The sequence below is a fragment of the Lutzomyia longipalpis genome, chromosome 1 (assembly GCF_024334085.1).
Source record: "Lutzomyia longipalpis isolate SR_M1_2022 chromosome 1, ASM2433408v1".
In the NCBI taxonomy this organism is placed as follows: Eukaryota; Metazoa; Arthropoda; class Insecta; order Diptera; family Psychodidae; genus Lutzomyia; species Lutzomyia longipalpis.
In genome coordinates, this window is record NC_074707.1 from 30,536,845 (window position 1) to 30,563,244 (window position 26,400).

Below are 26,400 nucleotides of genomic sequence, written 5' to 3' on the forward strand. Positions count from 1 at the left end.
AAATCGGTCAAGCGGTTCAAGAGATATAGTTCTTAGAACTTTTCAAATTCAAGAATTTTTCAAATAGTCATATCTTCTAAACGGCGACATAGATTTTCTTCATTTTCGGACTGGTGAAAGATATTGAGTCAGGCTACAACATATCAAAATTTAAAGGAAATCGATAATGGGGATTCGGAGATATTGCCCCTTAAAGTTAGGCAATTTTTGTTTTTTATTTTAGTGCCTCTTGCGGCCATTTTTGGAACTTGGAATGTTCTAGACAGTTGTAGGGCTTCTTGAAACCTTTCATTTGATACCAAGATGATTAAAATCGGTCAAGCCGTTCTCGAGTTATATTGAAAAAACACTTTTTGCTTTAGGCCGCCATATTTGCTAAACCGCTTGACCGATTTTCAAGTATGAATTATCGATGAACACGTCTCACTGAGCTCTACAACATACTAAAATTTCAGACCTCTAACTGTAAGGGAAGTAGTTGACGGTATTTCAAAATGGCGGACGGCAGCCATCTTGGATTTTAAAAATGCGAAAAAATGAAATTTTACACCCACATTTCTATAGAAAACTTCAAACCTGAAGTCTCTATCTGTTACCGTTCTCGAGCTATAAGGCAAAATGTGGAGTCCAGGCCGGCCGGCCGGATCAAAAATTTTCCACCACCAGTTTTGGAATGTGGGTTGTCTGAAACGTGCTCATACCAAGTTTGAGCCCGATCTGAGGTGGTCGGAAAATCCGACGATTACAATACTTGGTGTTGGCCACGAAGTGGAACACCAACTAAATGAGAACCAAAAAGCAGGTGGTGGCTTTTGGAACTACATTTAGGGCGCGCCAATTTCAAAAAATCAAAAAAGATAGATTTATGGAAGAAGAAGAAGAAAGTGACAATCTGCCAACCTGAACAGGGCAAATGGCATACCCAGAAAATTTGAGGTGTCAGTCTCGTTCGGTCAGACAAAGGGATTAATTCGTAAAATTGCTCCAGTGAAATAGTGAATTTAGGTGATAAAGAAAGGATATTTCATTCAGAGATTGTTGTGAAGTGGTTCGTTTGAGTTTTGTGAGTGTATTATTGTGCAGGAAAAAGAGGAAACCCATAAATTACCTCCACTATCAGTGAGTTTCTGGAGCTTCTGGAGCGTCCCTAAAAATTTACATCACGACACTATTTTGCTTTTGTCTCTGATCTGGAGGCCTGTGGATTTTCCACGGAATCTCTCTTCTTATTGGACTAATCGATTTAATTCACTGATGACGAGTTTGCCAGAGAAATCGTGAACACAGATGTCCCACAAATTGCCACAACGAGATGACTGATAAAACTGAAAGGAATAGTACAAAGTTAAACCTGGAAGCGCAGAGATTGTCCGCTTTCGATTTTCTATTCCCTAAAGGAGACCTTCAGTACCATTCCGGAATAAGATCACTTTCAAAAGGCTGAAGAGAGTCCATAATTTTGTGCACAAATAAATCAACTTTTGCGTATCATCCGGGAAAAATACTAAAGGTGCAAACATGACGGAGAAAACCACGAGATTTGAGAAGATGTCCAACTTCACCAAGCCCGTACCCATGAAGTTGTTCGCGGCGTGGGAAGTGGACAGAACACCACCGAATTGTATACCAAGGTAAGGAAACTTTCCCTCCTATGCGGACAATGACCCGTCCCGGGAGCCACTTTCCCCATGTCCAGGAGAAAGTCCCGATGACCATGAACAAGATTCAGCATTTCTTGTTTGCCCACCACTCACTATCTTTACATAAAATCCATTGATGGGTTCACCTTTTTTGTTTTTTTTCTTGTCCGAGGATAGCATCTCATTCAAGGGAGGGGAATTCACCGTCGAAATTTCATTAATGACACTCAGATTCCTTATCAGGCTTCAAATGTCGCCGGGGAGATTTGTAGCCAGAGACAAGATTATCGCTTGTCCACACCTTTTTTCCACCTCCGAAGGTCATAAAAGAGATTACAGGGCGCCCCTTTTGCCACACCAAAGAAGCATCAGTAGCCAATAACAACACTCTTCTTCGATTGCCATCAAAGAGAATTTAAAGCTCCACCGAAAAAGTCAAAGAGAAAAGTCGAGATTTTTCCGCATTTCCTGCATTTATCATCATTCACACATTTCTCTCGTGATTCTCGCAAGTTATTCCCTGATAAACAGTCCCAGTGCTTTCAGTTCGGTGCTCTTATCTTCTGTGAAAAGTCACACAGAAGCATCCAATGTTGGCAATTCCAAATCTTCCTTGTTGTTGAGGTCAAATATTTCACCCCTGAAAAAAGAAAACATAAATTTTCTGTTTTGTATTTCAAAATCCAATAGGAATGCAAACATTTTTGGCTGAAAAAGTAAGGAAGAAAGGAACATAGTGATTGATAAAACAATCAGGGTGGACGCCTTTGACTCTTCTCTCTATACTTTTCTCCTTCGTTGATAGAAGGAAAAAATAGAGCAAAAATTGTCATGTGAGCATGCGCCTGTGATACCCCAAAAGTGGGTTGAGAAGGAAGTTCATGGATCCCGTTCCCGGTAAAAAGAAAAACATTTCGTTATATCCGTATTCTGGGAGGGAAAACTAAATAGCACAACTTACAAATTGAAAGTTAATTATTTTTCTGGGAAATGTTTCTTTCAAAAGGAAGCTTTTGGTTTCTTTTAGTTTGAAACAATTTTTAATAATCAAACTCAAATTCAATCCGGTTTATTTTTTTTAACAAATTAAAATAAAAGCAAGATTCGCGGTTCGAATACAGATCTTGTCTTTTTTTATAGAAAACGTATGAATAATATCAAGGTGCATAAATATTGGAAAAAAATTGATAAAGCTTTCATCTCAATGTCTTCTGCCAGGTGGAAATTTTCTAAATTTTCAATGATAGATTGAATCTTCTAAGAGTTCATGATATAGGCACTTAATATTTTCACTTTGAAAAGCTTTTTTTGCTTAGCTACAAAACGCATAAATAAAACTTTGTCCTATCAATCGTCATCAATCTCATACTTCTTATCAATTTTCTTTCGTTTTTGCAATGTTTTGATAAGGCTAAAATTGGGTCATCATATAGTATTTAGATTTTCAATAATAAATAAATAAACATTTATTCATAATCAATAATGGAGAAATATTAATTTAAAAGAAAAAAATGTGACTCAGAATTAATTCTTTGATGACTAACAGGGAAAAGTAATGAAATCAACTTTTTTTTGTTACATTTTGTCATCTACTTCTTTAAATAGAAATACAAAAATATTTCAAAAGAACCAAATTCGTACCTTACTATGTATCCTACTATAAAATCCGCGTTAAATGAGGAAGAAAGTCTGTTGGAAAATCTCTTGTGTGGCGTGTGTTTTGTATATCGCTGAAAATTTACAAAATATTTAAAGAATCTCAAATGTTTATTTTTGGATTCGCATTTTGTTGGGGTATATCAAGCACGAACTAAGGAAATATGTAGTAATACACACACCATGAGCTATGGGAAAATTAGGAGACATTTAAAAATATATTAGAAACAACGTCATTATTAAACCAAACATAATTTATAGGTAGGTATACTTACCTTCGTTTTATTTTTTTACAAAAGAAGGATGAAGGAAATTGAAATGAGGTACGAAATTTACAAAATGTGGTGAATGTGAACAATACGTTACCATGGTGTGTTGTATATGTAAAGAAAGGTCGTAAATAAGGAGGTATTTTTTTTTTTAGAAACTCAAGCTGTTTCTTTTCTCTTCACTTCCAAAAAAACCAAAATTTAATTCCTTCAATGTATAATCGAATGATAAATTGAATAAGAATTATAATGTTTCATTATTCAAACAAATGGTCAACATAATTTACGATTTATTAGGGTATTGTCAGTATAAAAATGCTTAAAGAAGGAAGTGGGTATTAAATGATCAAAACCCAGAGTGTGTGTATAGCATGAGTATAGATATGAGTGGGATGTGACATGAGAAGTTCCTCATGCGGCGGAAAATTCATGGGAGGCTTGCCAAGTGGTCTAAACTATTTGGGAAGTGTTTAAAGGGCGAGGAAATATCTTTAACTAACTCATTATTATACATATAATACTTTAATTTCATTCTGGGGTAGTTTATTGTTTTTAATGAATAGTTTTTATACAACAGCTGGTAATTAGTATGAAATAACTCTGACTATTTGTTAAAGACACAATCTATAATCTATATAAGTAATTATGATTCCTTAATGTCTCTGTATAAGGATACGCGCGACAATAGTCGTGAAATAATGGGGAATCCCACATAGATGGTGACGCAAAGCCTTCAGATCTCCTTTGGATCTATGCCAAATCATCACGAATGGAGAAATTTATCTATTTTTTTAAAGTTTAATATTCAGAGTGACTCTCAAACATATAAAAAGAAATAAAATGGATTAGTTCAGTTATACTTTTCCTTTTCAATGATTTGATGATACTAAATTTTATTGCTTGCAATTCAACATAACTCCCAAATAAATATTTTGCTTTCGCTTAAACTTTCGTTATACATTTTAAGAACAATTTGCATGCTATATGGTTGTCGTTTACGCGGCTAATGGTGCGTTTGTCTTTTAATTCATGATTTGAAATTCGAAGAATAAAAAAAAACTTCAACGCCATGTTGTGTATTGAAATTTGAGGATATGTGTATGTATAAAAAATTACATAGAACGGTATATAGCTCAAAAAGGAAAGCAATAAATGTGTCTCTTTGTTTTCAGTGAGTCCATAAGATGATAAATGGTGGGTAATTTGTGCGTACAGTGAACTTCCATTCTTGTGTTGTGAGCACACAAGTTGAGAGAGAGAGAAAGAGAGAAAAAAACCCCATAGTGTGTTGGTAATAGAAGTTCTTTTCAATATATAAAAAAAAACTTTGAATAAAGTTTCAAGAACTTATTTTGCAAAGCACTTGAAAAGAAAAAAATTTGATATTAGACATTTAAATTTATTGAATTAAAACGGAAGTGCATTTATGTAATTTGTATGTGATTTTCTCTTTATTGCGAAATATTTGCTCGCACAATTGCATGTGAAATGAAAAGAAATGAGAGAATAAAGCAGAGACATGGAATCACACAATGAAATTCCGATTGAATTTACAATGTGGGGGGTTATACGGTGTATAAATATCTACATAGAAGGAAGAAATGACGATATTTTTCTTGGAAACACAAGTTCTAAGGAAAGAATATTAATTTATCTATTCTTATTGCATTGTCTCTGTGACGAATGCTATTTTCTTATTCTTATTGCACAACGTCTTGATTCACAGATACCCATTTTTAGTGTCTTCAACACTTACACATTATAAATTGAGTTTAATTAATATCTCAACACACTTGAAATATTGATAAGTCAGGTATATTCTAACTTTCTTTTCTCACACAAAAATCGTTTAATATCATAGATAGTTTATTTATAATAATATATGAGATAAGTTTCATTAAGCTATATTCATTTGTTTATTCATAATTTATATATTATCATTATGTTGGTCAGCAACATATTGTCCGTCCATACCGTATGTACGTATGTATAATGTAGGAATCGTGAAATATTATTTAATAAGTTCAAGATCGCTGTGTTGGAAATGTGCGTAATGTGTAATGCGTTCCGCATGAAGAATTACAAGGAATTATTTTTTCTAGTTTTTTAATAAATTTAGTTCAATGTGGTGGAATGTTCTCTATGTATTATTATAGAGATATTTCGAGACAGTATTATAGCAGTAAAAACATAAGTCATTTTTGCTTTTATTACAGAATAAAATATTTTAGTTCATTGTCCTTTGAGGAATTTTTATACGAATGCAAATTTTTTAATTAAGGTATATATTTTTGTTAGTTTCAAAGTCATCCTCTGTATACTTTTCATTACGTGAAAATTTGAAAAACTCCTAATTAAATGAATTTCACTGTATATCAAAAACTTTCATTAACTAGTTTAATGGACAAATTAATTTGAATAAAACAAGTTACAAATCGCAATTAAATAACAAGAAAAACTTTCATTTACGTTGAAGTTGCTCTATTATTCATTCAATAGAATTTGCTGGTGTGACTAGGATCGGTTTTTTTTAAATGTTTTCTGAATTCATACATAATGCTTAATGGATTTTAATTTAATGACTAATGTAAAAAAAATGTGAAGTAATTCTCTGTAGATTAAATGACGGTATTGACATTACTATTAAAACATTGCAAAAATCTCTTTTAACTTTACTACAACAATATGTGGATGCGCACTTTGTATGAAAACAATTGAGAATTTTGATTAATATTTCATTTGTTTTCATGTTAGTCTTACGCATTATATATTTCATGTTAACAAATCGTTTTCAGGAGCGGAAGAGATTGTTTGGAATCATGAGCAATAACTTTCGTTTAAAAATATCCATACTGATAACACATAGAATGTATTTTCTTTCTCCGTCATAAATTACCGTCACACTTGTATAACTTTCTATTTTCGTTTCATTTTACATACATAAGTATATTATGGCTAAGCTTGTGCTGTATTTCAAGAGCATGGTCGTCGGAATGGTGTATTTGTTAAACCATCGCATTCTCGAGAGTCTTTTGTGAAGTGACGTAAATTGATTGAGAATCAATTTGATGTTCCTCCATATGACCCAATGGCTATATTGTATGTATACTGTATGTGTTGTATACATTATAGGGTGGCGTACATATCATGTGACGATATATTATGCCTATATTATATGTACGTATTTTGCGTAAAGCAAATATAGTTTTGTCTTACTGATTCATTCATATACGTATGAATTCATTCATGATGGCTAAAAGTGTATCCAACATTGACTTTTATTGTTTAACATTGGCGTTGAGGTAGTCTCACTATATAGTGTATTGTGAGTAAGCTAATAAATGTAGGAAAAGACGAAGAGATCATTGTTCGGTCTACGCAATCGTGTGAAATTATTCGTGAGTCAGTGTAAAAATAATAAGAGTAATTCACTGAAAAACGTAATGACGGTATAATTGAGCGATCGTCTAGCGTTAAGTAAATACCACCACCACCCGATGGAAATGTGATGGACAGAATGCGACTATAGCGTGGGGTATTCCTGTGAAATTGAATGAAAAAAAAAGATGTAGACACAGACATGTGCTGTATGAATCATCGGCTATGGGTTCCCCAAACTTCAAAGTTCTTCATAATATGTACGTAAAACACTTGCCTCACAGAGATGTTTGAATATGTAATGTAATACACGATTGCATGCACACCTAAGGAGGTACTTTATGAAAGAAAGTGACGAGTAGGGAGTAAAATACAATAGTGTGATGAATGGCAAATTAAAACATATATGTGTTCAGTTAATATTCATTGAAAGTTGCATATAAACGTTAAAGGGCAAAAATGCAGCTTTTTTTTATTGTCACGCGGAGTTTTGCATGGCATTGAAATCACCAATGCCACGCCAATCATTGTGGCACGAAAAGTGAAAGAGGGTCACGAAATTAATGTCCGGTAAAATCAAAAATTTTCATTATATCGTTTCACTTTTGGAGCCAGGTTGATCAGTGTGCCTGCCCTGTGTGTTTGTGTCATCTAATTATAGCGAATGAATATATTTTCTGCTAATTTGCCACACAAGAAATTAATATATTGCCTCCATCGATCTTGTTTGTGTGAAGCAGAGTTTTAAATTTCGTCCCCAGAAAGTTATACCATTTAAAATGTGGTGAGGTGATTCACTTTCGCTTGATAAATCACCTTAATTTCTCAAAGGAACTGCAGAGACTGCGGCTTCTGCCATATAAAACACTATGATGGTGTTGTGTGTTAACTTTGGAATAAAATTTGTCAATTTAAATTGCATGTTGTTGCTACTAAAACAATTTTGTAATTTTTTTATGTATTTAAATTCTTTTTTTTTTTTTTAATTTATTATTCAATTGTAAACAAAAATTAAAACTTTTACGTTCTCAAAGTATGGTATTATGGTTCTCAAAATTCCATGGAACTTCCTGCAGAGTTGCCAACAACACAGTGGTGATTCGAAACTAACAAAATGCTTTTGGTTTTTCTGCCCTTATTTGAGCATTTTCTATGAATTTAGAGCGAATCACTCGAGTTTTGAAACATGTGCAAAATAAATTGTCTGATATGGGTATTTGTTTTTTTTTAAGTTTTTAAATGTCGGTATGATTTAACCTTTTCATGGTCAAAATGCTTGGAATGATTCAAAATAAGATACTTTATTTGAAAAGCTTGTCTAAAAACACGACATGGACATGCAAAAAGACACTTCAATGCAATTTAATAAATTTTCTACTTCTCTAAAAATATTTTATAATAAAAACTTTTTTTTTCTGTTTCTTGATAATTTGCAATTCAAGCATAGAAAGAAAGATTTTAAATAATTCTACCTGTAATTTACATACATTTCTCCACATGATTAATTTTTGACAGTTTACTGTTAAGTTTAGCTTTTATTGGTTGAAAAAGAAAAAAAATCTGCAAAATACTTAAAAAAGTAATAAATGTGAAAAGTTTCCCAAACTGAAAAACTTCTTTTTTTTTATTGCAAAATATGAATTATCATATTTATCTGGCATGACGCTATCTGAACGGGAATTGTCGGTTATTAGTAAAAGGTGTTAATGGAAAACTTATCTCGTGAATAATGAGAAATTTTGCAGATGACACACGGTGGATTATTCACGGTGTAATGTAAATAATTATCGCACATGAATTTCCTGATATATTTAGAATACACCGGCATGGAGTGTGATGCATGTTTCCCGCGCCGATACAACTTTACGACGACGACGGCAGGCATGTGAGATGGGAAAATAGATGGAGAGGAATAATGGATGGGAAAAGAACAAAGATGTGTGTTATATGGAGGAGGTGGAGAAAAATAAATGGATGACATTGAAGAAAAATACACCAGCATGTTATTTTAATTGCAGTCTTATATGTTGTGTATTGTGGTCAGGTCATGGTTTGTTGATTACCAAAGTCATTTTCTTGTTGTTGTATATATGTATTTTCTGCAATCTCGTGATTCTTTTTGGGGTCTGTCTTTCATGTACTAAATCTAAAAAGCCACATGTGCGCTCTTTTATAAACATTGAATGTTGTGTTGGTAAAATGACGACATTTAACACTTTTCAGGTGACATTGAGACCGTGCAAAGCATTGTTGTCTGTGTGATTTTTTTTTATTCTTTGATATATTACTGCAAAAAGGGATTGTGCTTCTTCCTTTGAGAAAGAAGTGCAGAGGGGGTGAAAATGAAGCTTTTGGAAAAATGCCAAGATTTCGTGTGCATTTGTACGCTACCTTGAAACTTTGCCAATCTATTTGTAATTAACATACAAAACATATTTTAGAAATTGTCGGATTAATTTTATTAGCTTCTTATCGATTGCTGCACATGCAAACTATAAATATACGTGAATTTATACATTTACTTAATATTGTTGCAAAATTACTATTTATAGGGGTGACCAGGACTAACTTAATAATTTGTAAATTGTAAGTGGGTACATGATTGATCATTTAATGCCTCATGTTGAATCCCAAAAACTTTCTAAGAGCAAGAATTAAAGAAAGCGACTTTGAAAAAAAAAAATACTTTGAATCGGGTCGACAGCACAGCACAGCAAAAATATTTTTAAAAAAATTCTCAATTCTATTTGCAGATTATGCTCCTTGACAATAACACGTTTGTCACTCCTGTCACCACTTCCAGTGGATCTGTCCTCTGTATCACTTGCCGTGAAGATGCAAAGCTCAAAGAGGACACTGAGATCCCATGAGATTCCCGTGCCACAGTCCGTGTTGACGGCAAATGCAAGTGGTGCTGTCCTCAGTAGTCCACCACTCCTTGAGACGGAGTTGGATTTGAATTTTAGTCTTCAGTATCCACATTTCATAAAGCGCGACGGGAATCGCTTGTTGATTCTGCTGCAGCGTCGCAAAAAGTACAAGACACGCACAATTTTGGGGTATAAAACCCTTGCAGAGGGGGTGATTCGTATGGATGCGGTGCTGCAGAAATCAATGGATATGACGGTGGAATTGAATGCCACGGGAAAGGGTAGTCGCCCCGGTGTGACACTGGCCACACTCCGAGCAGACAGAGTTTCTTCCATTCCTGTTGATCATGACAATAAGAATAACAATAGTGTATTACTGACGGGTAATTTTCTTGTCATGTTTTGTGATTTTTTCTTTTTATTTCGACATTTGTGAGTGTTCTCTTCCTCCCTATCTCGTAGATCGTGTGAATGAATACTCCGATGAAGATGAGGAAGGTGAATTTAGTTCAGGAGAGGAGAATGATGATCCCGGTGATGGGGTTTTGACGGGATATGATGCAAAGAGGGGGTATGCAAAGAGAGGAAGTAATTACAGAAAATTGGAGAGATCGGAAAATGATGGGGAAACCGAAGATGCACCCATAGGTCAAAATCCCGGCGATAGTGACAGTGAATTCGAAAATCTTGGCAAGGATAAGGGAAATCGTGCCAAAATGAGTCGTGTAAGTTCACAATTATTTTATTTTCTCACATACACATTATATACATTCTCTATTTTCCTAAATATCTTTTTTGCTATTTTGCACAATTTGTAAATTATTTTCATAACAATGAATGCGAGAAAAGGACAACATTCTAAAGAGAATAAGAATCTATTTTTTTTAATAAGTTTTCTATGCTCACAGTTTTTACCTATGTTGTACATTTTCTTTATTTTCTCAATTTATTTTTTCTATTTCAAGAAATTATTTTTAAATGAAAAACTCCAAAAATATGCTCGAATGGACTTTTTTCGGCCATCTGCCGGAAAGGCAACACATTATGAACAGACAGACAACTTCCCTGATGCAACAGAGAAAATTCTACTGGTGATTTCTATAAATATAAATTTTATTTTGCATTTCGTGGTTTATTTTGTTCTTATCTTCATCACATAAATTATATTGTATTGTGGTGATTCTGTGGAACTTTAAATTTATGAGTAAAGCCAAATGTTAACTTTTTTTTTAATTATTTACTTTGGGGTACCATTTGATCATAAGAATCACATTTATACATTTTAATGTGTTCCGTTGAATGCAAGAATTGAAGGAAAAAGAAAACAATCACAGTTTGTCTGGAAAGAAAATTATGTTAAGATCATGAATTTGTGTTCTTCAACTTAATATTTTATTGTATTGTTTTAAAATTGATTTAATGACATCGATTGGATATGGTATTAGGGTGAATAAATTTCCACAATAAACAACGTGCCTTTTATACTTTTGCAGCAACGGAACTTTAAACAGAAAATTGTGGCCCTACTGAAACGCTTCAAAGTTCCCGACGAATTAGATGGTGGAGTTTCGCGGCATACGGGACGCGGTGAACGTGTGCTGGATGCATTGTATCAGGAGCTGGAATCACTGTCATGTGGTGAAGGTGATGAATCCGGACCCGATATGGATACCGTATCCGTGGGCTCCACACCTAAACCATCTCTACGACCTTTCTTCACAAATTCAAGAACAATGCTTCATGAAAATTTAATGGGTGAGTTCACTTTATTTCTTATCACACGATGTGTCTCCATGGATTTTACCTTCTTCTTACACACCAAAAATATATATACACCCTCACCCCGTCTATAAAACCCCCAAATATGACACGTGTTCGTTTTTTTATCCCTTCCTATCAATATAAAAAGAAAAATTTTGAACTTATTGTGATACTAAAAAGAAGCACAGAGTTGGAAAAATATATCCTTCGGGATAAATTTTTAATCAATACTTCGAAATTATCTATGAATTTATTTTTACAATTCTATTTATTATTACTGGTTAAGAAAAAAAAACTCAATGTTCATGATACGAGATTTCAATTAATATTTTCTCCGATTTTTTTTTTATTAGAGCTCTATTTCTAAACAAAAATAGAGCAAAAATATAAAAAGTAATAAAAGGAAAAGAAAACTCTTTTCTTATCACGTTAGGAAAAGAAGAAAAGTTCAATGAGAATTGATTAAAAGTATAAACAAAAAAAAAAAAAGAATAACTTTCATTGTATTACGAGAAAAGAAATAGAGAAATGTTGCATGCCATCAACTATTCCAAAAATGAATTAATTTATTTTTACCATAAATACTACCGTTGAGTTCATGTTGCTTTATGTTTTGTTTAACCTAAAGTATGTTGGTGATTACAATCTTGTTGAAAGAAGTGACAATTTTTCGTTCCTTATTATTTCATTCAAATGTTTTGTTTTTTTTATAATTTGTAATCGCACCCGCCTGCATGCTTTACCAAATTTACAATGTAATTAAAGTTTTTTTTTTATGTGCCGTATGAGTGATGAGAGTATGTTTTAGATAGAGATTTATGGTGGCAAATATTGTGCCATTTACAATGAATATTAAATAAATATGATAATTATTTATGAGTTTACGTGCATGGCTTGATGATTCTTTTTTCAGGCGACTATAAAACTGAAATGAAGATTCCACTGGAAAAGAGGGACTCCTTGAATGCATCGACATTACCGCTCGATAAGAAAAATTCAATTCCAGGAGCAGGTCTGTTGTTGTTATTGTTTTCACAAAAACAAGTTTGAAAGAAAAAGAAACATTACAATATTTACAATTATGTACTTTTAAGCTTTTGATGAGAAAAACAAATTGCATCATTTGGTGTTTTTTACAAATTAAATTAATGCCAATTTTTCTTCATGTGGCTTTCGCTTTTGACTTACACGTTCTTTCTATTTTTTTTATAATAGTTAATACACATCATATTCTCTCTTTCTTTTTCTTTTTCAAAATCTACTATTTCAAATATGCAATGCATACGAAATGAAAGTATACTTACCTACCTATATACTTTAAAAAAAAATGAGTATATTGTGAATACACATCGATACCTTCTTCTATTTCCTTCTTCGAGATTTTCAAAGATATATATATTTCTCTTTGTGTATATAAATTCTCAAGCAAAGCAAAAAAAAGAGGCATTGAGATTATCAGATTTAGAGGTGCCTAAACGGAAATATTGTCTTTTTCTCCTTCTCCATTATGTCCCCTTCCGGCAATATTTGCATTGGATGTGACGAATTTGTCCACAGCAGAGAAAAGTGGAGATTGGCGAAATGATAGTTCAGGCAATGAGGGTGGTGCTGGCAATACAGATCCAGAGGCACCCAATTCTGATCCCCAGAATACCGGTTCACCACCACGAAGTGGGGACAAAGAGAGTGCAACCGATCGGCGTAATCGTCTCTTCCGGGCTGCCAGTAATCAGCCGTCGAGCTCAAAAAAGAAGCATTCCCTGAGCCTGGCGTCGGAGCAGTCACAACCAAAGTCTGCTCTCGATGCGTGTCTCTCACCAACGAATGTTGAGCCACGTAAATCACTTCTGGATCAAGTTGCACGAACTTTTGCCACAGATGAGGCCATTCTGCCTGATGTTGTGTCACTTGTGGGACCACCTGAGGCACATCATGTGGCCCTTACGGCACGTCTTGCCCCACTACTGGCAGCCTCCTTTAGACCCACATTTGCACCCCACAATACAGCTGAGGTCAGGGCTGTCTTGCAGGCATTGATGAATAAAATTCAAAAATACTGCAATTCCACGGCAAAACCCCCAACAACAATAAAGGTGCTTCTCTTGGGCGGGGATTGGCTTCAGGGAGCTGTATTGCGTCACTATGTTGAGCTTCTGGGAGTGAGACCACCTGACTGGGTAAATCACATTCGCTTCTACATTGTTCCTATTGGAAGTAGTGCCATATCGCGGTACCTCAGTGCAGTTGATGCCACTTATGGGGCACTATTTGGCACTGAGGCCTGGCAGCAGCTCTGTGAGCGCGCAATCGGATCGGATCCAGCTCAATCAAAGATTGATGTGATTGAGGTGACAAATAGAGTGCAGAGGTATCTCCATAGTGCTGGGCCATGCACACAAATACCCATTGCTGAAGCTATGGTCAATTATAGAGAGGAGGACTCGTGCCAGATTTTTGTTCCATTTATTAGCGTAAGTACTAATTTATTATTAATTACTTGTTATTGATTATCAAAAGCAACAAAAAAGTAACCAAAAAAAAAAAAGTATCGAAAAGCTTAAAAGGAAAGTTTTTCTTCCACATGTTCTTTCTTAGTTTTTTTTTCTTTTCTTTTACTTCGTAAACTACGCAATTGTTTATTATAAAATTACAATATGATACAACATTGATAAAGCACACGAAAGAGCTGTGAAACATTTAGCGTGCATAAAAGTTGTAAATCCCCCAGAACGGTGCGGAAAACTTAAAATTTGATTGTATTAATAGATTTAAAATTTGCGTGTATACCAAACAGATCCTTTCACTGCGAATATAAAATGATGTCAAATCCCATGAGTACTTTGTGGTTATTCATGCACAAGATTTATCCAACCACAGAATTGGATTGCAAACAAATTTTGTGTGATTCGAATTACATACTATACTATGTGGTGTATTATGTACTTGTGTACCAACTTGTTTGAATAATTTTTAAATTGCACATAAAATCCTTTTTGCGCTTTTATGCAGCACCAGTTTTTTGCAATAAACAACTTGAAAATTTCTACATTTTATATTTATTTAAAGGTATTTTATCGTATTAATGGATTAAACATTGCATTAAATATGTTTTGGATTTATAGGGAGAAATTGTAATTTATTTATTTATTTAAATCCTTAGGATGTTAAATTAGGATGCCCAGAGGGACCACAGGTGTCTCTGGATTTGGATGAGAGCCTGGGAATAATTAGTCAGCAAACATCGAATGTTTTATCGAGCTCACCACCACAGAGTGGACGTATGTCACCGCCAATGCCGACAACACCGGCAACACCATCACAACAGCAACAAGAGAAGGCCGAGAAGGCAGATAAGGTGGAAAAGATGGAGAAGTTGCAGATGCAGCAGATGCAAATGCAACCAGAATCGTACGAGTTGCAAATTGACTATTGGCCAGTTGCGTCTCGCTATTCAGACAATAAAGAGAAGAAGGAAGATAAAAAGGGGACGGATCAGGGCAAAAACAGTATTAAGAGCACATTTAGGAATTTACAGGTGAGCCATCATTTATTTTTTGTCGCAGAGGTAATTTTCCATGTCAAAAATAAAATCGATGGAATCCTTCAAATATTGAATTTGATTAAATTTTGAGGACAAAATGAAGGAAATTTTCCAGAGTATAATTGAGGCATAAAACTTTCACATAATTAACTAAGCATACATACAAATGATTTATTTTCCCACCATTCTTTAGGTTTGGCGACTCCCCCAAAATCCTATAACCAGTGAACTACCGTACGGGCTGACGTTGAGCTACGCCACAAAGGAGAAGAAACAGAAAAGTACGTAAACATGAGAAATCACTCAATTATTCACTCCCCATCCTTTCTCCCCACACAAACACACACATCCTATTTCCCATCAGCACACGAAGGATGATCTAATGGTGTAATCTTTCTTTTGTCGGTTGTCCTGCCTCCACAATAATCCTTTAGTAATGCGTTTGGGTAAGAAGAAGGAGAAGGATCGTGATATGGAGAAGGAACTATGTGTCGATGGGATTTCTCGTTTAATTTGTTCACCAAAACCATCCCATCCAGTCCCATTGCGTGTCTACATTGATGGCACCGAGTGGACAGGTGTGAAATTTTTCCAGCTCTCCTCACTGTGGCAGACGCATGTGAAGAATTTTCCAGTTGGCCTCATTGGTGCTCCATTGGCTCCGGCTGAAACCTAGTCACTTTCTCGTTGATTTTCTTCCCCAAATAATACCCCCCATCCAGGCACTGTGTCATTCTTCACTTCATCAATAAGGTAAGAGAATGAGACAGATTGCTGATGGATGCTAAATGACTGCTGAAAGATGATAAAATTATATACAAGATTTATGTATGATTTCAATGTGATTCCACAATTGTAAAGCGTGTGGGAAAGGCAAGATTTGTGGTTGAAGAAAAGAAGGAGAATAATTATTACCTACATGAACCTTTTTGCAATTAAAGGAGCTGAATGTGTTTTTTTTTATATAAAAATTGTAATATTTAATCAATTTTTGTGATTTTAGTAGGATGCAGAAAATTGTAAATTGTTGTTCATTGATTAAATATCGCGATTAAATAGGATGAATTAAAATTTCATTTTATTTTTTCATTTTGTACATTTTAAGGTGATTTTTATCAAACAAAAAAAATTTGTAAAATTGTAACCGTGTGATGTGTATTGTATCAGCAATGAGACATATCTTAATCAATCTTTCACAGAGAAAATTCTAATTTTTGGATCAATGAAAATCACGACTTGACGTGGCTGTGGTTTTTCTTTTTCATATTTTTTTTTTGAAAAGTACATTGACACAGATTGGAAATTGATTAAGTTGGATGAGGTAGTAGTAAAAGGTTTTGACATGGCGGTACCTTTCATAGTTTATTCATGCGCTATTGCATTGATTTTTTTTGGTTGTTCCTTATTTAATTCTAAATCAACTTGTTATTTCACGATTTATGTATATTTGTACAACACTTCATAAAATTAATTTTATTACGTTGCTCCGATAAAAATCTCATTTCTTTTTGTACCTGGGATTCCACATGTTTATCCAATAATATTTTCTTGAAAAACATTTTCCTGAATTTGAGAAGAAATTTACGGAACTTAATTTCAGGAGTGCGGTCTCTCTGTTTTCGATTTCTTGCAGTTGGATTGTTTTAAAATTGGATTAATAATTTCGCTATTTTATTATTGCATGAAATTGGAATGAAAATCTCAATTTAATGCCATACGAATAATAGTTTCTGAGAACTTTTAGTTTTTATCTCCAATAAACAAAGAAATTTATTTGTTTCTGTATAGGAAAACCCCTCATTGGAGAAAACAATCGGAAAATGCTTAATTTTGATGAAAATCAAAAGAAGTAGAAATCGCAAAATAGACAGAAAAGATTTGCCCAAAAAATTCAAATAATGACGTCATAATGCAGCAATTATTTGCGTTCTAAAATTTATTGCAAATTCTTCACCGAATGTCAAAACTTCTACAATCTCTAAATTGTGCTGGAATCAGTATATGAAGAGAAAAATGCAAAATTAGAAGGATTAGAATACGATGAATTGCAATGGAAACAATAATTAATATTTAATTGAGATGATGGATTGAAAAAAAAATTCCATGAAAATTATCTTAAATGGAATTGCAACGAATTAATTTAAAAGTCTTTTCAATGGAATAAACTTTTAAAAAGAAATGTTGGTAATAATACTTACCATGAAAGTCAATAATATAGTAAAGTAAAAGAGAAAAAAAATCAATATTAATTGGCATAATAAATAATATATAGTAAATGTTACAATACATATTGATATTCATAGATAAAAAATGAAGAAAATATCAAAAGAAATAAAAAGACATTAATGCAGGTTTAGATAAAATTGAGTGTTGTATAATCTCTATATATTGTAATATTGAAAATTGAAAAGTAAATTGTGTTTAAGTGCAAAATAATAGAAAGAGAAAGAGAAATCTTAGGCATGTAGTTTGTTTTTTTTTGTCTGATAAAGAAATCAATATCATCTCTTGCTCATTTTTTTATTTGGTTCTAAAAACTTTCTCCTCGTGTGATGATGATTAGGAGAGTTTTTTTTCTGTTAAATGAATTGTAATCCAATTGCATGCAAAGCCTCTTGTCCTTCCGCTCATAGAACACTCGAAAGAAGGTTGGATGTTGTATGAGGTCAAAAAAAAAAACTACCCACAATATTTAATCCTATGATAGAGAAAAGATTGTATTTATATTTATTGTATTAATTGTATTCTACCACAGGCAGGAACAGAGAAAAAATAAATTACTTAACACAACCTGTGTGACAAAGTAGAAAAGAAATTGATGTGAACTCCAAGTCACTGAAATACTCAACTGCTCTTAAAAAATATATTATAAATAAAAAATAATAAAAGTCTCTAAAATAATCACTAAACATATATAATCAGTATAATAAATATTTACATTCTCAAGTGAGAATATTAATTAAAAAAAACAAAATACAGTCATATAAAAATCATTACAGAGTTCTCTTGTTATTATCAAACATTCATGAAATTGTATGCAAAGTTTGCAGACATTTTGCCAGAGCTTTACAAAAGTTTTATGCTTAAAAAAATAAGTAAAAAAAAAACAAATTGCGATATTTCAATTCACAAGTTGATTTAAAAATAGCTCGATTGTGGTTAAGTTGATATGAAAGATATCTTTCAGCTGCAGAGATTTTTTTAAAAATTAAATCTCTTTTTCAAATATTTGATGAAAGATTCGTACATAAGTAGATTGTTAATTGAATTGGGCTATTTTTGTGTCTTCACTTGTGAATTATAATAGAAATTTTAATGGATTTTTCTTCAAACAGTTACTGCCTAAAATAACGTTCTTTTTCTTACATTTAATTTAACATTTTTACTCTTCAATTTCTTGCATACATAGCCGAATTCTTTCCGAGAGTTCTCTACAACATAATAATTTTTTTCAGTCTATTTTTCAGTTTTGCAATTTCACTGTCAAGATGAGAAAAAGAAATCTTTGGTTGTGACTTTTTTAAGTGAAATGCAATTGACGAGAAGAACAGATTGAAAGAATAAAACATACCCGTTAATGTTAATGAAGACATTTTTGTAGCTAAAGTATAGTATATTATATACATATACGTAATTTTAAAAGGATTATAACTTCAGTAGAGCGAAAAATCCTCAATATAATCACACAACTAATCAATTTGATTGTTCCGGCAGAGAAGTGGAGGCTAAAACTACATAATAAACGCAATGATTTTGTCATGAAGGATATCAAAGATATTGCAGCTTCAAAATTAAAGGAAAAAAAATGACCTAAACCATGGTAAAAGCGTAATGATAAAGATGAAAGCTTGACTGTACTGTAAATGTGATTAAAATATTAAACAAAAAAATCTGCTTCTTTTATTTATTAATATTTATTATTTCTTTTTATTTCAATAAATAACAACATATAAAAATTTGATTTTTTAACAAAGTTTCATAACAACTTTTCACAGATTCTTGGTAATCTATTGGTTTGAGAAGCGAAACTGATTTCCCTGGAAGCCTCCATGGATTATAATAGCTCGATGACAGAGACCCTGTGGACCGGCGATGCCACCTTCAGGCAGCATAAAGTCCTTTCCTTGATGCTGCTTAGGTTGACTGAACTCCGTGAGGTTCCCGTTGCTTTCTGCCAATGAAGACAGGGACCAAACGCCCAAGAGACGGGATTTTCCTTGGCGTGCTATCACATAAAACTGTTGTGGAAATGGAAAAGGTAATGCGTTGGTAAGTTTTAAGCTTTTAAAATGAAACTTTTAGTACGACTAGCATAGTTCATGGAGTGTGCTGAGCACGGCTAAAGTGCTAAAAGTGGTGAGAAAGTGGATTTGAATTGGATTTATGCTTCAAAAGGAATCGAATATTTTTATTAAATGTTTAGCACGATAAAATAAATAATTAGAGGAAATCTGATTGAGAAGAAATTAGCATATTAATAAATGAATAATGATTTTCAAGGAATTTTTGGTTTGTCTTTGTTCAATCTTTTACCTTTTGGCATGTTTAAAATTCCAAAATTTTCTTTTTTTTCTCCTCACAGTAAAAGATACAAAAAACGTTCTTTTATAGTTTTCTTAACTATCCGGAAAATATAAATAAAAAAAACATAATTTCAAAGCCAGATGGACCCCTCTTAGTCAGTACAGTTCATTCATAAAAAACTAAGTGTACTAAAGAGAGTTTGGTGAGTATAAAATGTAAATAAATAACAAAGAAAGTTGATAGCTAGTAGAACGTGCTTTTAAATCACATTTTCTCCAAAAGTTTGCAATGAATATTGACGCAAATGTTATTTGTCGTATTTGTCTACAATCTGAGAGGCTTTTTCATTCAATATTCGAGGAATTGCAATCACTCTTGCTCGTAGATATCGTGACACAAATCGCCAACATTTCTGTGAGTATGCCATATATATTATACATATTTCTAAATAAATTTTATGCACATATTTGACGTGGCTTTCTAAAGAAATTCTTTGCATTTCTCAATGTTGTTTAAAAATATTTCTTTTTTGTGGTATTTTTCTTATGCTGTGCATGTTTCTATAATGTTTACAACTTAATCATTTTTTTTAACAGATTAATAAGGATGATAAACTGCCTCAACAAATCTGCCACGACTGTACGACAAAGTTTATTGCTGCTAGTGATATTCGGCGTCTAGCTATTGAATCGGATTGTTTTTTGAAGGAAAATTTAAGGACATTATTTAAAGAGCCACAAGAAGATGGATCTGAAATTTCATTACAAAAATCTCCATCCTGGGCAGATGAACAGCAGGAGTTGAAAAAGACAAGAAACGCAGAGATTGCAGAGGCAGAAAGGAACCAAATAAGTTGTGATGGAAGCAAAGAAGACGAAGATCACGAGGAAGCTTTGGAGGAATTTTCCTGTGAAACTTGTGGAAAAGTTTTTCAGAGTCACCTATCAATGAGACGACATACAAAATACCATCTGTTGGATCGCATAAAATGCCCACTGTGTCCTCGCAATTTCTCACAAATGAGCAATCTCAAGCGACACTTGATTGTACACAGCGACATGAAGGAGTTTCATTGCGACAGGTGTTCTGAGCTCTTTGGCAGTATTTCAGCTCTCTATGAGCACATTAAGAATCACATAAATACCCCTGATTCCACTCCCAGTGACTATGTGATGCGATGCGAAGTTTGCCGGGATTTTAGCACAGCATCGTATGTTGAATTCAGGAATCACATGAGGAGGGAGCATCAAGTATCAGGAACAATCCGTCCATTCATCTGCTGCATATGTGGGATTCGCTTCACGTCCAAGCAGGGAATGTTTCGGCACATTGACAATATTCATGAGAATAATCGTCGAAATTTGCGGAATCGCGACAAGAACTTTCTATGCACGACGTGTGGGAAGAGTTTCTACACCAACTTCCACCTTGAGGTGCACGTAAGGAGTCACACAGGACAACGTCCCTTTAAGTGCCAACATCCGGATTGCCATAGAGCTTTTTCACAACTTTCGGGGCTTAAAATGCACACCTACACGCACACGGGTGAGAAGCCTTTTTGCTGCAAAATCTGCGGGAAGTCTTTCAATCAGTATGGGCATGTGCGGGAGCACATGCTAATCCATTCAGATATCAGACCACATGTGTGCAAAATTTGCAATCATTCATTTCGTGTTAAAGGGAACCTAACTGCACATATGATGATCCATAGTGGCAAAAAACCATACATATGTTCGCTTTGCTTTAAATCATTCGCCCAGGGCTCCAAGCTACGGCAACATATGGATAAGAAGCATCCCAATTGAAGTTTGGATGTTTCATAGTGATTTAATACTAAATCTGAGATTTAAGTATCCTAATATCTTGTTAAAAACTAAATGAGCTATAAAAATTTAAATATTTCTATTTTACCTCATCCTTTTCGTCAATTAAATATCCAATGACAAGTGCCCAATGGGCTTTATGTCCACTTCTGAGACAGGGTGTATGGTTGACGTCGGAGTCATAGGGCACAATCAGGCATGCTTCCGACTGAAGAGCATTCCGGATTTCATCACAATTCAGATCACCCTCAAACAGGTGGCACCTCCCTGAGAAAGCTGGTTGATCCAGGAGGATTTCCATGAGGTTGCCAGCACTGAACATTTCTCCCATGGCAGTAAAACCCCGACGTTTAGCTTCCTGGAAGAGCTCATCGGGTGTAGGGAGGCCTCCCAGGTACATGCTGATTGTTACAAAACCACATGTTGGCCCTTCCTGCAGGATTGACTCCACCCGATGAAAGAAACATTTCTTCGGTGGTCTGTGTTCACAAACGCGCGCCAAAAAACAGGATTTCTGCACTTCCGGGTATTGAGACGCCCAGAGGCACTCCTGGAAATCCACAGTACACCCTGAGGTGGGATTTTGTCTTGTGTGGAAGGCAACAGGAGAAAAATTCGGCACAGGAGGTGGAATAGGTATGATTTCGTGTGACATGGGAGCACGAGGATGAGGGTTTGTGTAATCCAAGAAACTGCTGGGAGATAACTAGGTCAGTACACCAAGGTATATATGACATTCCCAACTCATTTCTATTTTTATCATTTCGCTCTTTCATTCTCTCATTCCCCTTATTTGTTCCACACATTTCATGCGCATGCTGATGTGAAATGCCTCACTGTCGTTTTGAATGTAATGATATAAAAACGAATTTCTCTGGTCAGGCCAACTAAATTACAAAGATATTTTGTTATCAAAAAAAAATTTTTTTACTTTTTAAAATTTTATTTTTTTTAAACAGTTTCAAAATGCCTAAAATCAGATTTTCTTTGGTTTTATAAAAAGGGTTATTTTATAGAAATTTAAAAATTTAATGGTACTTAAGGATGCAATTACTTTAAATTAATTAGATAAAAGATATTTTCAATATTTATAGTTTATAGGTAGAATGGAAGCTCATTACATTCCACAGCAAGTTGATTCAAAGAAAACATCGTTTTTTTGCCAACATGATGTGGGTTCAATGAATTTAACATAATTTTCATATGAACGTACTACATACACGTAGGTACATAGCCAACAATGTTGTAAATTATTTCCAAGAAAATCTCTGCGTATTTTAGCATTAAGTTGCAATAGCTTCATTTATCCTGCACTACAGGAATTTTCTAATAAATATCTCTTGGATGGCAGTATAATATAATGATTTCTTTGGAAATGATGGTGGTGTGTGGTGAAATGTAATTGGAAATCCTCACATGTTTTTCTCAACTCATCCTGACATATCAAAGGGTAGCATCGCCATTCTAGCTGTATTTCATTTGTGGTATATCCTTTCCAATATTGACCATGAGAAATCCTAAATGTAGTTTGACCGAGAAAAGAGTCAAATCTTTTATCATTTGGAAGGAGAGAAAACAGAAGAAGAAGGCATATTGTTGTATAGGAAGGTGAGTGAGTGGAATTTGAAGGAGTCGAAATATAATAAATCAGATAGAAATGATGGGGAACTCAACTCAATAAGAACTCTGAGCGGCATCAACAATCGCTATTGGTGTATTAGCAGGCAGGCAGGCAGTATATGAGGTGAGGGGGTATAGGAAAAAAGCTTCTGACTTTGTTGAGTGCCTCCCTGTGTATATATAATACACATATTGACATCGTCTCTGGCAATCTCGGCAAAATCAATTCCCATTCATATGGTGGGGCGGAAATGAAAATTACCGTGGGGTTTGATTTTAAGCGGACAAATCGAGCGGAAGGATGAATGTATGGGGTGTGGGGGTGTTATGGAAGGTGATCCTTTTGGCATGACAAACGGGAGGAAATCACTGAAGAGGAAATATACAAAATCATGTTACTCCCTTCCTTTTCCTGCATACTTTTTCACACCCTTTCCTTTTCATCTTATACACAAGTTTTTCGAATTTTCACCCCAAACACCCTCTCACTCGGCATTTCCCAATATTATTCCATCTTTCCCTGTAAAATGTTTATTTCATTTTTATCGCGAAATATACAAATTTCCCTTTTTCCCAATGATGATGAAATAGGTAGGCATTTTTCATGCGGGGTGGTGTGTTTAAATAAATGGGATCTGCAAAGAAGGAAGACAACATAATTTTATTTCCTCAAGCTATACTTAAGTAATTCTCATGTAATTTGAAACACAATGCTGTGTTGTAGAAATTTTCTGAAAATGATCATAATGTCGATTTGGGGCTTGAATTTCATTAGGAGTGATTTTCATGATTAAAATTCCCATGAAGAAGAAAAAAATAAATCATATTTGAATTTCTCCGTCCATCCCCCAAATCATTCGCCCCATATATCCCTTGTTCATCCACCCCTCGGACCTCTCTCCGCCCATGAATTGATATTCAACACGAAAAAAAAATTGTCGGCAATCGCTCCTGTTTATAGCAGAATTGTTGGCAATCTTTTACTCAACATTTCAACCCCCATCCAACCCCTCCTAAATGGGTTTGCCTCAACGCATTTTCTATCCTTCTTTCTCACATCATGCAGAGTCATCATCATGTAAAATTTGTAGGATCAAAATCATCTCCGACAAATGTCTGGTCCTTTTGCTTGGTGGGAGCAGCTTTTTTTTTTACTTCTTCTGTGAATGAAAACCTCTCTCCGCAAGGCTGTGGTGGCAGGGGTTGCCCAAATTTGATTGATATCGCGCGCTTTTTGAAGGTCCCCACAGAGAAGAATGGGAAGCCAAAGTGAAAATAAAAAGAATTAGAGATACATGAATTTCAAAGGATTTCCCCCCCAATGCTGTAAAAATATTACCATTGATGGGTGTTGCGAGCGGAACACAAAGTTGACAGAATATTTAATAGCATTTTTACCAATCTAATGAATATAATTTGACTGCGAAATGTATAAAAGGGATCGGTAGGTCTCTTAGAGAAAATATTCAAGTATAAATCATTATAAATAATGAGTTCAATTTAAAAATGACTTTACCTGTCTCTTCGAATAAAGCGTAGGTATACTTAGAAAGGTATGCGAGGGTGGGTTAAACACTGAGAAGAGATAAAGGAAGAAATTTAAGGGTTTAAGATGGATTATTTCGGATGTTACATTTGTATATGCGTTTAGACACAAACATAATAGGATATCCCACAGTTTTGAACTTCCGTGTTTGAAGATATTTATTTTTGATACTTTCCCGTAATTTAAATCAGATTTAAAGCTTAACTATTTTTGTCATTCTAAAAACTTACTAAATTGACTTCATTAGTGAAAAAAAACTAATAAGGACTAAAACGATTTTATATTACGTAAAAAATCCTTTTTCAAATTCAAAGAATTTGTTTATGATGAAAAAAAAAACATTTTTATAAACTTTTAATGAATTGCTTTTCCCCTGCATTCAATTGATACATTTTTCTCGTGATGTTTTCACATATTGAATGCACATACAGGAACAACATATTTTCTTAGTAATATCAATATTTGATATCGATAAACAATGAGCACAGCAAATAAAATTTCTCGCAAATAAGGAATTATTAAAGGAAATCAATGGTAAAAAAACTGCAAAAAACGATGAAGTGGCTGAGAAAACACAAGATAATGAAGATTCACAAGAAAATAAGTTTTATTTCATTGCTTAAAACACATAAAATAGCTCAGCATTTCGACAGATTTATATTTTCACAAATTGCAGACACTCGAAAATAACCACAAAAGCAACTTTATCACCCCCAATTCAAGTGCGGTTGGGGTCGAAGGAAAATAGGTTTGGTATGTGATTGAGATCCTGTATTGAGGTTCCCTCATAATTTTCATTCTATGTTCTATGTTGGGCATATATTTACCTCCCACATATAATCCTTTTCCCACATTTATTCGTGGAAGTAGCATGTCGAGAATATGAAAAGACCGAAAGCAAGTCGATGGCCTATTTGCTAAAGTAAAACATTCAAGTTGCTTCTCTTTAAACACCAAACATCAATTTGAATTTCCTCTAAGGATTCTCTTAATTTATCCTTCGTTTTTTATTAACATTGAAAAAGAGCATTATTGACTTTTTGTGTGTTCGCTATGAGACCTAAAATTATAAAATGAAATGCCCATCGGAGTAGGAAGAAAAAAAATTAAACCGTGTTTTTTTTTGTAGTTGCGACTATATTAAAGATTATTTAGTGAAAATTCTATGGATTTTCCCTGAATATTCAAATAAAATCAAAGAGAAATAAATATGTAAATTAAAATTTCAATGCTAGTTTAAAAAAAAAAATTTAAAATACTTTTTGAAATAAATTATAATTGTTATTTACTTTGTAGACCTGATGAAGAGGATGAAGATGGAATAAACCCTACGAAATATGATACGAAAAAACGTATTGTGAAGCTTTTATGCATAGGTCGTAGATGTTTAGTACCATGGTGCTTTAAATTATATTTTCTAAAAAAGCTTTTATTTATTTTGTAGAATTACAGAAAGAAAAGAAAATAATTTAGAGATCGTACATTCTTGGGAATTGAGCAAGTTTTTCTCGTATTTTTCAGCGTTTACCTAAACGCTCATTTTGGGAAAAATTTTGGATGGAGTTATTACTATAATTTTTATTAAAGAGTGACTATTTGCAAAGCTCAACTTTTTATTGTCTTTAGTGTTGGTCATCAAAGATTGGATTGACACGAAAGAATAGCGTGTACGGATGTGAGAAAGCACTCACAATACTAAGCCACTGACACCTCAAAAGCATGGCATTAAAAGCAACATTTTAATTCCCCTTATAGTAGTCGGTCACACCCAG

The 26,400-nt window shown here is 33.9% G+C and overlaps 3 protein-coding genes across 10 annotated transcripts; 2 read left to right on the forward strand and 1 right to left on the reverse strand.

Moving 5' to 3' along the window:
• Window positions 1-906: 906 nt before the first annotated feature.
• On the forward strand, window positions 907-16,191 carry LOC129797860 (phosphofurin acidic cluster sorting protein 2). Of its 8 annotated transcripts, none has more exons than XM_055840717.1 (10): window positions 908-1,631; window positions 9,697-10,196; window positions 10,276-10,538; window positions 10,779-10,904; window positions 11,307-11,568; window positions 12,488-12,586; window positions 13,132-14,045; window positions 14,735-15,109; window positions 15,309-15,396; window positions 15,550-16,191. In XM_055840717.1, the coding sequence occupies exons 1-10, from the start codon at window positions 1,519-1,521 to the stop codon at window positions 15,789-15,791; spliced, it is 2,982 nt and encodes a 993-aa protein (XP_055696692.1). In that variant the 5' UTR covers window positions 908-1,518; the 3' UTR covers window positions 15,792-16,191. The 8 variants fall into 8 exon arrangements, with proteins under 8 accessions (XP_055696696.1, XP_055696697.1, XP_055696692.1 ...); XM_055840718.1 differs by having other exon boundaries at window positions 13,135-14,045; XM_055840721.1 differs by lacking the exon at window positions 10,779-10,904 and having other exon boundaries at window positions 907-1,631.
• A 2,814-nt stretch (window positions 16,192-19,005) lies between these two features.
• Window positions 19,006-24,961, reverse strand: LOC129785890 (actin maturation protease). Its single transcript, XM_055820557.1, has 2 exons — window positions 21,551-24,961; window positions 19,006-19,353 (listed from the first exon to the last, which is right to left on the reverse strand). The coding sequence occupies exons 1-2, from the start codon at window positions 22,115-22,117 to the stop codon at window positions 19,123-19,125; spliced, it is 798 nt and encodes a 265-aa protein (XP_055676532.1). The 5' UTR covers window positions 22,118-24,961; the 3' UTR covers window positions 19,006-19,122.
• On the forward strand, window positions 19,835-21,547 carry LOC129785855 (gastrula zinc finger protein XlCGF57.1-like). Its single transcript, XM_055820510.1, has 2 exons — window positions 19,835-20,053; window positions 20,236-21,547. Exons 1-2 carry the CDS (start codon window positions 19,928-19,930, stop codon window positions 21,442-21,444), a joined length of 1,335 nt encoding a protein of 444 aa, XP_055676485.1. The 5' UTR covers window positions 19,835-19,927; the 3' UTR covers window positions 21,445-21,547.
• Window positions 24,962-26,400: the final 1,439 nt, after the last annotated feature.

Excerpts from the sequence above, each read along its gene's own strand:
- LOC129785855 (XM_055820510.1), top strand. The coding sequence starts at position 19,928 with ATGAATATTGACGCAAATGTTATTTGTCGTATTTGTCTACAATCTGAG. Across the intron at positions 20,054-20,235 it reads CACAAATCGCCAACATTTCT|ATTAATAAGGATGATAAACT; the intron begins GTGAGTATGCCA and ends TTTTTTTAACAG.
- LOC129797860 (XM_055840717.1), top strand. The coding sequence starts at position 1,519 with ATGACGGAGAAAACCACGAGATTTGAGAAGATGTCCAACTTCACCAAG. Across the intron at positions 10,905-11,306 it reads CAACAGAGAAAATTCTACTG|CAACGGAACTTTAAACAGAA; the intron begins GTGATTTCTATA and ends ATACTTTTGCAG. Across the intron at positions 12,587-13,131 it reads AAATTCAATTCCAGGAGCAG|CAGAGAAAAGTGGAGATTGG; the intron begins GTCTGTTGTTGT and ends ATTTGTCCACAG.
- LOC129785890 (XM_055820557.1), bottom strand. The coding sequence starts at position 22,117 with ATGTCACACGAAATCATACCTATTCCACCTCCTGTGCCGAATTTTTCT. Across the intron at positions 19,354-21,550 it reads TAATTGACGAAAAGGATGAG|TTTTATGTGATAGCACGCCA; the intron begins GTAAAATAGAAA and ends TTTCCACAACAG.